The following is a 14,085-nucleotide window of genomic DNA, read 5'->3' as shown; positions in this document are numbered from 1 at the left end:
TCCACACATTACGTAGCCTGGGAGTACCCATGCTGCCTTGCGCAGTTCTTTTCGAACTGCTGGACGATTTAGTCTGGCGTTTGCTGCCAGACAACACATTACCAGAAACCCAGAGAAAACACATAATGTGCATACGTGTTGGTGTGGCAGTGGCTGTGTGTCTGTGCCTGACAGATAGAGTGGACATAATGAGTCTGCTTGCATTTGTCTGCTTCTGCTCAGTTATCTACCTTCATCTGGCTGTCCCTGCTGGTAACTCTTATAATATTGTCTTCGGCTGAGTTTCCCAAAAACACTTAAGTAGTAATAAGTAGTACTTAAGTACAGTATACTGACAAGGCGCCACCTCATACAAAAGTTCTATAGCCTCCAGGGATGGAAAGTAACTAATTACATTTACTGAAATTACTGTAATTGAATACTTTGATGAGTAACTGAGTCCAAAGTAGTTATTAAAATAGGTGATTTTACTTTTACTCAAATTACAATTTGGCCCAAGTATTTTACTGACATTTGAATCTACCTTGAGTACTGAGTAAATTCTGAGGTAGGCAAAATGGAAATAAATGGGAAAAAAAAGCCAGACATGATGAGAAATACCATAAATTATATATTTTGGACTAATCTATTGGATGACTATCTAGGGCCTGCCGACAGCCCACAGACGGTACACAATAGAGTTGCAAGTAGCTGGCTGGGAATAGTAGAGCACACACCAAGGACTCCAGCTGAGGGAATAGCAGTGCAGCCTGAAAACAGTTTTCTAAAGATAAACAAGAATTAGTGTTTATTAACAAAACTTATTCATGAATTTAATCTCACAACTGGCAATTAAATGAAATCCACCAGACTATTTCCTTTGGTAGGCTTCCCAGTCTTTGTATTTGAAGCAGAGCCAAACTCAATGAAGTCCAGACCCTTAAGTTCAGAGTAATGGGCTGTTGTATGAATGGGCTGACCCTAGCCCTGCAACTTTGCCACACCAGCACACACAGAATTGTGTTGTCACGATCGCCAGGTTATTGGAAGATGACTTGTGCAGAGATAGACAGAGGTCACGAAGGGTGCTTTTTAAGGAAAGCGATATAAAAGCAAACTGAAAGTAACTAACTTACTCAAATCACATTTTTTAAAGTATTTTTTTTAACTTTTATTTAAGTAGATTTTTAAAGAGGTAATTTTACTTTTACTTTGAACCAAGTAATTGTACTTTTACTTAATTACATGTTTTAGTATTCCTTCCACCTCTGATAGCCTCTTACTGCAAATGGGCATGGCGACAGGACAATTCACTCTTGGCTGAAAACGCTGAACTACATTGTAAGAACATTGCTAACAGTGCAGGAAGTCTTAGGTAACTGATTAAGACTTGGCCATTACCATTGACAATAAGGTTATAACAAAGGGACTGCGTTATGGCGTTAAAGCCAGCCGGGGTACACCACATGACAGCCGGGGTACACCACATGACAGTCGGAGTAACTTACACCACATGACAGTTTTCTTGAACTACTTTGTACCCAGTGTGAGTACCACCAAGCCACGAGGTTATGTGATAGGGTATACAGTATCTTTACTTGAAATACTAATTTTCTAATGTAAGGGGGAAGAGGCTAGGGCTAAAATAGGAAAGTAAATACAAAAACAATCATAAAAACACAAAAGGACAGTGCTGGTCGTGGAAAGCTCAGAGCCGTAGCCTCTTACTGCAGCAGGGGTCGCCGGCGAGCCTATTCACTATTTGCTGAAAATATTCAATTACATCATAACAACATTGCTATGACAGCGCAGAGAGCCATACGTAACAGATTAAGACATATATATTACAATTTTGGTGACAGTAAGGTTATAACATAGGTGCTGCGCTAAGGGGTTAAAGCTCATGATGAGACCAGAGCTCTTTCAAACAGTTTTTCATGAGCTGGGACAGGACTGGGAACTGTCCATGGACCTATTCGTGAAGCATTTAGGTGCCAACTCTACATAGCATCGACAAAGATGGAGAACATAAATACAGCCCGCTACCAGCTTTTCTGAACACAGCATAGAGTGTGTGTGTTGCCTTCCTAACTGATATGTTAGGGAAGCGCTGATTCTCCCTGTGGTAGGAATAGACAAAACACACACGTTGTTCAGATGTTCGCTTCACAGGAAGAACTTTTATTCTCCCTCAAATGTATTTAGTAACACTTAGTGACTTAATGAAGTATTCACACAGATCATTTACCTTAAATGATCATTTTATGTTGCAACAAACTCATTTAACCATGTCACTGTGACACTGTCACATAGAACTCATTAAATCTTCAACATTGAATGTCAACAATGACCAAATCATAAGTAACCAAATACATGAAACCTGCAGTTATCCTGAAATTACCAGGGATATACATGTTCCCAAATGCATTGTCAAAATAAGAATAAACATGGCTTAGATAAAGTCCTTTAAACCCAAGCATAAACATACTGTATTATTCCACAGACTCCATAACAAGTGAAGCCTAAGCTTTAGGTGCATGTAGATGATGCATAAAAGTCCGTTTTTTTTACTCAAAGTTAGCATGGTTAACATTCAATGGCATTACCTAGGGCAGCCACTGGCTAGCATAACTAGCTTACACCAAAATCTCAATCACACTGCATCAACATCGGCTATTTCCTCAATTACAAACTCAAAGTACAAATTATACATACAGTCACGAAATCTGCACACTTAACCTGCAATATATCACATTAATTCCAAGTTGTAGGTTTGTTTACTGACCTGTGGTAGGAAAAGACAAAACACACACGTTGTTCAGATGTTCGCTTCACAGGAAGAACTTTTATTCTCCCTCTGCGTGTGTTTAAATGCTATTCCCTACCATGCAAGCGCTGTGCGCCCCCTTGTGGAGAAGTTGCCACCAAGAAAATAAAGAGTTGCAAATAAAACATTGCTCTTGTACTGACCCACACAAATATTAATGTAACACAAATAAAATGTAAATGAAAGAAAATAAGGGGTGTCTTGTTTTACTTTAATTACTATTTAACCCCATAACACTCTCCCCTCCTTAAAAGAATGTCTCCTGACAGTTACCTATGTTAATGCACTAAGGTGAAACAATTTGGGCAATAAAGCTGTGGCAGGAGGGTGTAAGGGTTAGGGACAAAGTTTGGGGTCACTACGAAGGGGTAACTGGGTAAGAGAGAGTTCACGGCTGCGCCCCAATGTGAGTATGATGGTTGTCCTAGAGAATCGTAAGTGAGCCTTTCAGTCGGCCGGCCTTGTCGCTGGGATCTCCTCAACCCGACTTCATCTTCTATATTTGCATTCTCAATCTCCCCCATTTGATCAATCCTCTCCTCAACAATCTCTGTGTATTCTGGTACCTCCAATCCATCCTGAATGATCTCAGGTTCTTGTCTGTTAGGTTCAAACTCATTGGCTGTTTCATTCAGCTCTGGTTGCGCTTGAGAAATGGCGGGTGCTTGGGACTGCAATCCTGTCGGTCCATAGCAAGGGTTTCTGCTCCGGAGTTCGTACCTGTGGTAAGTATACTCCTCTTCCTCATCAGAGCTCTCTGTAACTGGCAGGTCAATGTATTTTTCTGTTTTTTTCTGCCTTTTCTGTTTTGTCAGTTCTATTGTGGGGAGGTCAGCTTCAAGAGGTAAGTCATTTACTGGCAAAAGCAGGTTTCGATGGAGCACACGCAAGCGCTTAGTACCCCTCTCTGGCTGTACTTTGTATACTGGTCCATCTCCTATCCGTTCCACAACACGATGCACTACATTTTCCCAGTATGCACGCAATTTGCCAGGGCCCCCTCTCTCTGAGCAGTTTTTCACTAGCACTCTGTCACCAGGTTGCAGACACACCCCTCTCACTTTTTTGTCATACTGGTTCTTTCCTTTGGTTGAAGACTTCTGACTGTTGTCAGCAGCAATCTGGTAGGCTGCTCGCATCCTGTCAGCCCACTTTTGAGCAAATGACTGGTGACTTTGTGTCTCTGTGTCTTGTTTAGGACTAAAGATTAAGTCAATTGGTAATCTGGGGTTCCTGCCATATAGTAGGAAAAAAGGAGAGTATCCAGTGGCATCATGCCTTGTGCAGTTGTAGGCATGCACAATGTGGGGTAGATGATCTTTCCACTCACTCTTCTTCTCTTCTTGCAGGGTGCGCAACATTTGGAGGAGAGTACGATTCAGCCTTTCCACTGGGTTGCATTGTGGATGATAAGGAGTCGTTCGAGAATGAGAAATCCCGGCCAGTTGTTGCAATCTTTCGAACAGCCGATTTTCGAACTCACGTCCTTGGTCATGATGAAGTTTTTCTGGATATCCAAAGCGAGGAATGAGATCCTGAAATATCTTTTCAGCTGCTGTCTTGCCTGATTTGTTCCTCGTTGGGTATGCCTGAGCAAAGCGTGTGAAATGGTCGACAAGCACAAGGATATACTCGTACCCTCCTTTACTTGGCTCCAGGTGTAAATAGTCAATGGAGACCAGATCAAAGGGTGCACTTGTGGTAATAGACCCCATTGGAGCTCGTTGTGGGACACTGGGATGTTTTTGTTTGATGCAGGCACATTTCTTTGTCACATAGTCCTCAATGTCTTGCTTCATGTAGGGCCAAAAAAATCTTTCACGAGCTAGTTGAATTACCTTTTCGGCACCTACATGTCCCATGTAGTTATGTAAGCTCTGCAACACCAGAGGTTTCAGGTGTTCGGGAAGGACCAGTTGCTTGTACTGTTCAGTTTGGCGGTAGAGTATTCCCTTATCCACCTCCAGTTTGCTCCACTCATACAGTAATCTCCTTGTCCATCTCCCCATTGTTTTCTTGTCACTTTTGTCTGGAGTCCCTCCATTCAGTTTCAAGGACACAATTTCTTTAATGGCTGAATCTTCTTGTTGTGCAGCCCTAATATCTTCGGGGCTAACACTGGTATCGCCACCTGTTGGGGCAGTACTGTCAATGTCCTCGGCCAGTTGCAAGGCAGCAACCCATGGCACATCATTGTCTTGTACAGCCCTGCATCCTTGCCACACTGCAGACACCACCTCCGGCAACACTGTCTCTGTATGTTCTCCCATTTCATCTTCAAGATTGACTGGCCTGGACAACATGTCTGCATCCGAATTCATTTTCCCTGGCCTGTATTTAATGTCAAAGCAAAAATCCGCCAACTCCCCAACCCATCTGTGACCCACAGCATTTAACCTGGCAGTAGTTAAAATGTATGTCAGTGGATTGTTATCGGTATAGACCGTGAATGAGGGAGCATAATAGAGATAGTCGCGAAATTTGTCACAGACGGCCCATTTGAGGGCAAGAAACTCAAGTTTTCCAGAGTGGAGGTGGTAATTCCTCTCAGCCGGTGTTAATGTCCTGGACCCATAAGCAATTACACGCAACTTGTTATTCTGGTGTTGATATAACACTGCCCCCAGGCCTTTGTTTGAAGCGTCAGTGTGCAACACAAATGGAAGACTGAAATCGGGATAAGCAAGAATGGGAGGATTGGTCAGCATCTCCACGAATTTTGACAACACACTCTGGTGTTCGCTGGTCCATATAATGGGTGTCCGTGAAGGGAGCTGACCCTTTCTCCCTTGGCCTGTCTCACCCCTGGCCTGAGATTGGTTAGTGTGACTCATGTTATCTGGGGTTTGTAGGAGGTTGAACAGTGGCCTTGCCAGACGTGAAAAATCTTGAATGAATGACCTGTAGTATGTAAGAAATCCTAGTAGGGTCCTCAGCTGCCCCACTGTGCGTGGAGTGTTCTGTTGAAGGGCAATTACTGCTTCCACGTCTTTCGGGTCAATTTCAATCCCATCACCTGACACGATTCGGCCAATGTATCGAATTTTTCTCTTAAACAGTTCACATTTTGCTGGCCGCAATTTAATCCCATGTTTTCTCATCCTACAGAGGACTTCTCTAACATGGTCCTCATGTTCATGGAAGGTCTTTGATAGGGCTGGGCGGTTTACGGTTTTAAAACCGTGATCTCGGTTTCCACGACACAAGGTTTGCTTTCTGATGAGAGACGGTTTTTTTTTTTTTTTAAATCACGAACAGCATCACACTTCCAATGTCACTCTTCCCCCTTGAAGTCCACTAATCCTGCTTTCCCTTTCAACCAATAATATATGCACGTATACGTCATGTGACTGCACGCACGGGGAAACAGGCGTTCTCCCTAAACCAATGGAATGCATTGAACCGTACGTCACGTGATTCAGCGGTAAGCGAGGCAGAAGGAGATTATAATATTTTCGAAACGCAACAGCTTGCACGAGTGAAGAGATAGTCAGTCTACTACATGAAGGCAAATGGATAGTGTGGAAGAGCCAGGTGGTAGCGGAGAGAGCCAGGCAAGTGATTCAACAAAGTTTGTCCCCAAGAGAGGTGCGCATTCTGTTGTGTGGAAATACTTCGGCTTTAAACCTGAAGACGACGATCAATGTGGCGAGGTGTACTGCTGCATATGCTCCATCACAGTAGGAGCAAAGCAGGGCAATACTTCTAATTTGTCCGGCCACCTCAAACGCCACCACATAGTGCAATATGACGAAATTATGCCCAAGACACCTGATGCACGCCCAAAACAGGCGTCTATAACAGACACCTTACAGAACGCGACGCCCTATCCGACCAGCTCCAGCAGGCAAAAACAAATAACTGATGCAATAGCATACCACATTGCCAAAGACATGGCGCCGATGTATACAGTCGAGCACGTTGGATTTAAAAAGATGGTCCAAACATTGGACAAACGTTACACTATGCCTTCGCGGAAATACTTTTCCAATGTTGCGATACCAGCAATGTATGATTCCAAGCGGGCAGATGTCAAAGCGGAATTACGTGAAGTGAAATACTTCTCGGCAACGTCAGATTTGTGGTCCAGCCGGACCATGGAGCCTTATATGAGCCTGACCGTGCACTTCATTACAAGTGACTTCGAGATGAAAAGCCGATGTCTTCAGACGAGTTTCTTCCCGGAGGACCACACTGGTCAGGCTTTAGCTCATGGCTTGAAGGAGGCGCTTGCGGCATGGGGGTTGGATGAGGAAAGGCTGGCTTGCATTACAACAGACAACGGGCAAAACATCGTCAAAGCCATTTCCATAAACAACTGGACCAGGCTGCAATGTTTTGGCCACAGACTGCATCTTGCAATCGGTAAGCATTTCGATGTCATTAGTTATATAACTATTACTACCAGTTTACTGCACAGCCAACTGCAGGCCTAGTCCTAGTACAGCAGGCTAATGGTGGACTTATAGGCCTAATAACAATGATGATATTAACAACAACAACATACGGGCTAACTAAGCCTTATTTTAAAGCGGTTTGTCTTTATATGTCTATCTTTTCTTTCTGCTATTAACAGAGTTTTCTGTATGAAATCGTATGTCTGTGCTTTTCATTTCTCCAATTGTAAACATCTAGCCTACCTATTTTGGACACCTGAGGTAAACTATGCATATTTAATTTCCCTCTGGTGTCCAAAACAGGCAGACTACATGTTTAGAAGTAGATAAAGTAAAAGCAAAGACATACAATTCATTAATGTGCGTTAATGTGCAATATCCTGAAAAAATAGACATTAAAATTAAATTAAAAATGTGAATGTTAATTTGAATATATGTATTTCTTTCCAATTTAGAAAATGCCATGAAGCACACAAAAGTTGACAGAGCAGTGGGCCTTTGCAAGAAGATTGTGGGATCCTTCAGTCACAGCTGGAAGCGCAGGAGAGACCTTGCTCAGGTCCAAAAGGAGCTCAAACTGCCTGTGCACAAACTGAAAACGGAGTGTCCAACAAGATGGGGGTCAAGGCAAGCCATGGTGCAGCGAGTCCTTGAGCAGCTACCAGCCATCACTCATGTCTTATCCCCGGACCGGAAGACGAGGCACCTGGTTCCCATGTGGCAGGACCTAGAGATCCTTGAGGCCATCAATGCCACCCTCACCCCACTTGCTGACTTTACAGATGCCCTTTCCGGAGAGCAGTATGTGAGCATTTCTTCAGTCAAGCCGGTGCTGCATCTGTTTGAGTCCTCCGTGTTGGTGGTCAAAGAGGATGACATAGAGTTCACCGCAACATTGAAGACCAAGATCTTGGGATACCTTCAAGACAAATACAGTGACCCGAATACACAGGATCTCCTCAACATGGCAACGACACTTGACCCAAGATTCAAGATGGATTACATTGGAGAGGAGGTCAAACCCACTGTACGAGCAAGACTGGTGGATGAGATGACTGGCCTTACACCAGCTGAGGTAAGATCATGTTGAACTTGTTCTACAAATGTAATTATTGACTTTTCCAAACTGTTATGAATAATATTCATAATCACGAATAAATATGATATTATTTAAGTGGCCATTTGTCAAACAAATTAAGATAAACTGAAATTATTAAACACCTTTTCAGATAGAAAAAAAAAAAAATACAGAGACAGGTTCATGATTTGTGGCCGCCCGGTTTATAGTTTCTTTGCTTCTTTTTTTCATTTCCCATCATTCCAGATGTCCATAAACCTCTTCCTAGTCCCTGCTTACTGAATTCACTTTTGTTCTATGCACACTACTGCCCTCGTGTGTCCAAATCATATACCAGTAAATAAACCAAAGGAAAAGACTAAACCTATAAAGCAAGCAATAAGCTAAACAAATATCTACCAAAATATTAATAATATTACTAAAACATTAGTAATGAAATGCCAATGAATAATGTGATCAAATGATGAAGTTAATTGATGTTCTTTATTCTTTTACAGCAAGTTGCCCCTGACCCCTCGACTGATCCCCAGAAACCTCCTGCGAAGAAGGCCCGGAAGACGCTTGGAAGCTTCTTTAAAGCCGCAAAAAGCAATGAGGAGTCAGGCCCCACAGTTAATCGAGACCAAGCAGTTCTGTCAGAGATGGAGTCATATCTCCTTACACGAAACATAGACACTGAAGATGATCCCTTAACTTGGTGGAGGGAAAATAAGGCCCAATATCCCCGAATGTCTTTGCTGGCACGAAAGTATTTGGGCATCCCTGCCACGAGCTCACCCTCTGAGCGGCTGTTCAGTACTGGAGGGAACATCGTGACCTGTCAACGGTCATCACTGAGGCCTCAAAATGTTGACAGACTTGTGTTCTTGGCAAAAAATCTTTGAGGAAATTATGCAGGGCCTTGTATTGATCTATATTCAGCCCTTTGTGCACCATGTTAAAAAAGAATTGCACTTGTTTTTTTCACAGTGGAATTAATAGTTCTGAATAATTTCCACATTTCTGGCCAATGGTCTTTGTTTTTATTACAGTGTTCAGGCTAACAGTGTGTGGAGATGCCTGTTGTTGGTGAACTTCATAGAGTTAATTGCGGTTCATTTTAGAAGTGAATGGGTCTTCTGTGCTTTTTTATTTTGTATTTTATAGGTGTTCTGGCTAACAGAATGTGTGATATCTGTTGTAGGCAAATTTCTTGGAGATTACAGCCATGGACATTGTGCAAATTGCACATTACCAAAAAAAGCCTTGGCCGTATTAGGCATGCTCAGGGCTGTACGTTAAGCTTTTTCACTAGGTTTATGTTTATGTAAAATACTGTGCTTATTGCACCATTGCTTGTTTCTTCATCTTCATGCACAATAGCCTAGGCTATATGTCAGTGTTTTGTTTCCAACACTGGGGTATGGGGTCACCTGGAATTCCAATGGGCTCCCCTGAAATGTCTAGGTGTGAAATAAAAAAAATACCAATAAATATCACTAACAATCCATAGCTATTGTAGTCTTATACTGTCAGAAATATCCACTGTTTTTTTTTTATAGCCAGCAAGTTTTCTCAGTCATGGTTTTGGTTGTGAAAAAATGGGGTCCCCAAAAGTTCAGGATAAAATGGTCCAAGTGCAAAACGTGTTGGGAACCACTGCTATATGCCATAAATAACAGTTCCCATTACTATTATTAGGCCTACTATTATTGTTGTTGTTGTTATTATTATTATTATTATAACTTCGTGATTAAAAGCATGTAAATCACATGCTTACTGAACCGATTGACTAAATCTTAAACATAGCCTACAACACGTTAATCCCGGTTAATAGCCTAGTTTTTGTTTCCTCAAACGCATAACTTGGAACGGTGTGAAATGAAACTGGGAGCAGCATAATTATCTCACTGTGTTGGCTGCTCTTTTTGATAGCCTACAGCACCGGTAGCTACTGGACCAACTAGACTTTAAATTTGCGCGCACTGCACACTACTTGTCAATGCTCCTCGAATTATATTTTGACTTGATTACTTTGATTGCGATTGCATTTTTTTGCTTAGTCATTGCGAAGGCAGCGGTTTTGGAAACGCCAAAACAGCTCTAACAACGACGTCTTTTAAATCCCATGAGCTAGCAAACCGAGTGGCTGTTTCACTATCGTATTCAAGAGGTTTCCTGTTAGCAATGCAAACTCCCGCATTTGAACGTTTTAAACAGCAGTCCATTTCGAAAAGCTGTAAGAAGTTTTGGCACAGAACATCCGACTGGGAGATGAGGCGTGCGTGTAGCAACCCAATGTAAGTAGGCGGCTGGATGTGAGTGCCCGGATATCCGCCCGAGTATTTACGTCTATTTTACCTCAGCTACTCGCGTTCGGTCGTATATTTACGACAGTTTAACCTCAGCTACTTGATTTCGGTCCGATTTGAGTCTGACTGAAGGAGGGACATAGGTGCCGTGCGTAAAAAGCCCACCGCACATCGCCGTTTCGGCGACACCAGAAAGTTCCTTGATCTCCCAATCAAAGGAATAGACCCTGTGACATCAAAATAATAATAAAAAAGTATACAATGAAATTATAACTTAAAACCGAATTGATTTGGGTGTGAAAATTAAACTGTCTCAACCGGGCACCCAAAGGGAATTCATCAAAAGATAACGGCGTTACTTTCTCGTCGGCATTATTTTGTGTTTATTATCCAGGAGGACTGAGCTGAAAACTGCAGCAGTCACCTTGCACAGTTCTAGCTGCTCTGAAGCACGTGCGTGTCTAAGCAAATCATCCTGCCCATTCGCAATGTTAAATAAAAAGTTTTGCACAAGGCTAGGCTATAGTCTAAAATAGACACTGGAATAGCCCGTTTCGGAAGGCATTAAAGTCACGAGTTTACCCAGTCTAAATGTAGCTAGCACCCGGGAAGTTTCTGAGTTTTACTCCTTACATTAGTGAAACATAATATCAGGATATCCAACAAGTTAAAAGAATATCTGGGCATAGCATTTAAAAGTGTCAGTGCAGAATTAAACTGGGCGCTGAATATAAATAGCCCATTGGAGCCATTCTCCCTCCGTGTCTATACAGTCAGAGGCGCGCGCGCACGCTCTTATTTCTGTATTATTATTATATGAAAATATCCTAAAACGGTCACAACATCAGAGGACTTTCGTGGTGGAGGATACTTGCGGCGGGGGCCGAGACCGAGTTGTTACGGGACACTCTTAATATTATTGAAGGGACAGACCATGCTCGATACTTTACCCGGTCTAAATGTAGCCCTCGAAAAGTTATGCCGCATAGGCCTATTGTGCAGATTGATGCCAAGAACACGTGAAACTAGGCACATTGGAGACTAGAGCCTATAATTTAGACATAGCCTATTCATTTGATTGTGCTACGTAAACTTAAAAGTGTCAGTACAGAATCAAGCGGGACGCTGAAATATCGGAGCCAGTAACTTCGTGTCCGGTGGACAGCCTATTGTGCAGACGTGTGCGCACGCACAACTAATTTCTCTCCCATTGCTAATCAAGCCTCCGATCTCCAAAAAGACACGGGCACTCAGGATAACCGTTTACACGAGCTGTTTAAATAATGTGATGCACGTTCTTCATGACATGGCATGGTTTGGCCACCCTAAATTCAACATGACTGCATTCGCACATATCGTTTAAACATCCATGATGGAATTGTCACTCTTAATGTGCAAGTATTGGATATGAAAAAAGATCCTAAAACGGTCACAACACCAGAGGACCCGTGGTGGTGTGGTGGATATTTGCCGCGGGGACCGAGGCCGAGTTGTTACGGTAGGCTACAGTCATATTATAGAAGGGACAGTCAGGCGACACAGCGCGACTCACATAGGGTAGCTGTGGTACCGCAAAGCATTCCTGATGGCGGAAATGAATGCAAATGCATGCAAATACTCGGGCGGATATCCGGGCACTCACATCCAGCCGCCAACTTACATTGGGTTGCTACAATGCGCGCCTCGTAACTCTTGCCACCAGGGAACTGTGCGAAGCGATTCTGTTGTTGTTTTCTGAGCTACGGGAGCAGAGATGGCTCAATCTTATCCAACACGGAATTCAAGCAACATTGACCGTCTTTTTTTGAAATGCGTTCCCAATGGAGTTTGATGGTGTCTATCATACAGGCTTTGGAAAAAATGAGCAGCTCTCACAATCATGCACTCGAACTCAGGAGCAAAATGCGAATGAAAGGGTTGAAATGCATACTCGTACAGGTGCGCCCGTTTTATTTTTCTTTCTCGCACAGTCAAACATTTAGGCTCAATATGCGACCAATTGGTCTTAATACAGCCCTGGGGCATGCTGCACTTTTATAAACGTTAAATATTTCTGTTTTGTTTTGTTAAGCAAACTGAATAATAGCAAAAGTTGGCGTTGGATTTGAGTGAAATACAGATTTTAATTTTTTTTTTGTTTGTTTTTTTTTTTAAACCGTGCAGAAAACCGTGATGTCATTTTTTATGAAAAAAACCGTGATGCACATTTTTTCCAAAACCGCCCAGCCCTAGTCTTTGAGTAGCAAAGCACATCATCTAAGTATGGTACACAGCATTCATCTCTAATCCCCTCTAGCACTCCCTCCATACATCGCTGAAATGCTGCGGGGGTATTTGTTAGTCCAAATGGTATTCGCACCCATTCATACAGCCCCCAGGGGGTGCTGAAGGCTGTTCTGTGCCGCGACTCCTCACTCACAAAACCCTGATGATAGGCGCTTCCCTGATCCAAGATTGAGAACCACGAGTTGCCTCCCAGACTATCTAACAGATCCTGAATTCGGGGCAAGGGATGGCGATCAGGGATGGTCTTTCGGTTCAGGGCCCTGAAGTCTACACATAAGCGCAAGCTTTGGTCTTTCTTGCGGACACAGACCACAGGTGAGGAATTAGCTGACACAGACTTATTGATCCACCCCCTATCTAGAAGATTTTGCACATATTCCTTTACTTCTTTGTACAGGGGTTTTGGGATAGAATTGTAACTTTTCTGGACTGGCACTTCATCTACCGTCTTAATTTTCAGCTTTAAATAAGGAATGCAGCCTATATCTCCCTCATCAAAAGCGAATACATCAGATTCGTCATACAGCATTTGACGTACCACAGCTTGCTCATTTTCAGTAAGGTGGTCTAAATTTACTGGGGGATGCCATTTTCCTTCACTGGCCTGTTTGTTGCTTTTGTCTTGGTGGTCACTAGCACTTGTTTGTGTTGAACACACAAGGACATCACCATCCTGTGTGGAAGGTGATTGGTTACTTGGTCGAAAACTGCAGGGCTCGTATTCGATGAACTCAGCAATGACACCCAACACTGTTCTCGGGGGGCAGAAAATATCATGCTGTGAGACATTCTGAATCGGGATCCTTACTGTTTTGGAGGAACCGACTGGTATATTGACAATAGCCGGAAACAGTTCCAGTCCATCTGGTAAACCATTCTCCAACTCTGGCTCAAACAACATGGCTCCTCCCCCTGGGAATGCTCTGAGGCGGCATTTCACATCACATATCTGGCCTCTGGAAATAGTGAAGCCCTTCTTTCCCGTTTTGACTACAGGGTGTTCTGGTTCATCAGGGCAAGACATGTTGTTAAGGGCTGAAACTAGGGTTTCAACAGTATGCTTTTGGAGACTCATTGCCTCAGACAGCAAGTCTAACAGGCTTGTGCAGTTTGGTTGTCCCCCATTTTCCATTATAACCGTCTCAATGACATTAAATCCAATCAGTGGGCCAGTCGTACAATGTTTGCTCACAAGCATTGGCACATGTATTGCTACACTTCCATGTT

The 14,085-nt window shown here is 43.0% G+C and overlaps 2 protein-coding genes across 2 annotated transcripts in view; one reads left to right on the top strand and one right to left on the bottom strand.

Annotated features, from left to right (window-relative positions):
- The window catches only part of LOC134468215 (adhesion G-protein coupled receptor F3-like), a 39,364-nt gene extending 34,255 nt beyond the window's left edge, over positions 1 to 5,109 (bottom strand). Inside the window, exons 1-2 of the mRNA XM_063222157.1 lie at positions 4,290 to 5,109; positions 3,267 to 3,623 (exon numbers count right to left, since the gene is read on the bottom strand). Coding sequence (XP_063078227.1) covers positions 3,267 to 3,623; positions 4,290 to 5,109 — 1,177 coding nt within the window. The remainder of the gene's footprint in view (positions 1 to 3,266; positions 3,624 to 4,289) is intronic.
- Positions 5,110 to 6,077: 968 nt separating this feature from the next.
- Positions 6,078 to 9,749, top strand: LOC134468586 (E3 SUMO-protein ligase ZBED1-like). Its single transcript, XM_063222488.1, has 3 exons — positions 6,078 to 7,171; positions 7,659 to 8,278; positions 8,779 to 9,749. Exons 1-3 carry the CDS (start codon positions 6,319 to 6,321, stop codon positions 9,163 to 9,165), a joined length of 1,860 nt encoding a protein of 619 aa, XP_063078558.1. The 5' UTR covers positions 6,078 to 6,318; the 3' UTR covers positions 9,166 to 9,749.
- The last annotated feature ends 4,336 nt before the right edge of the window (positions 9,750 to 14,085 follow it).

The sequence above is a fragment of the Engraulis encrasicolus genome, chromosome 18 (assembly GCF_034702125.1).
Source record: "Engraulis encrasicolus isolate BLACKSEA-1 chromosome 18, IST_EnEncr_1.0, whole genome shotgun sequence".
Taxonomy (NCBI): domain Eukaryota; kingdom Metazoa; phylum Chordata; class Actinopteri; order Clupeiformes; family Engraulidae; genus Engraulis; species Engraulis encrasicolus.
The sequence above is the reverse complement of the archived record's forward strand: the minus strand, read 5'-3'. Positions and strand labels throughout refer to the sequence as shown.

Excerpts from the sequence above, each read along its gene's own strand:
- LOC134468586 (XM_063222488.1), top strand. The coding sequence starts at position 6,319 with ATGGATAGTGTGGAAGAGCCAGGTGGTAGCGGAGAGAGCCAGGCAAGT. Across the intron at positions 7,172-7,658 it reads CAGACTGCATCTTGCAATCG|AAAATGCCATGAAGCACACA; the intron begins GTAAGCATTTCG and ends TTTCCAATTTAG. Across the intron at positions 8,279-8,778 it reads CTGGCCTTACACCAGCTGAG|CAAGTTGCCCCTGACCCCTC; the intron begins GTAAGATCATGT and ends ATTCTTTTACAG.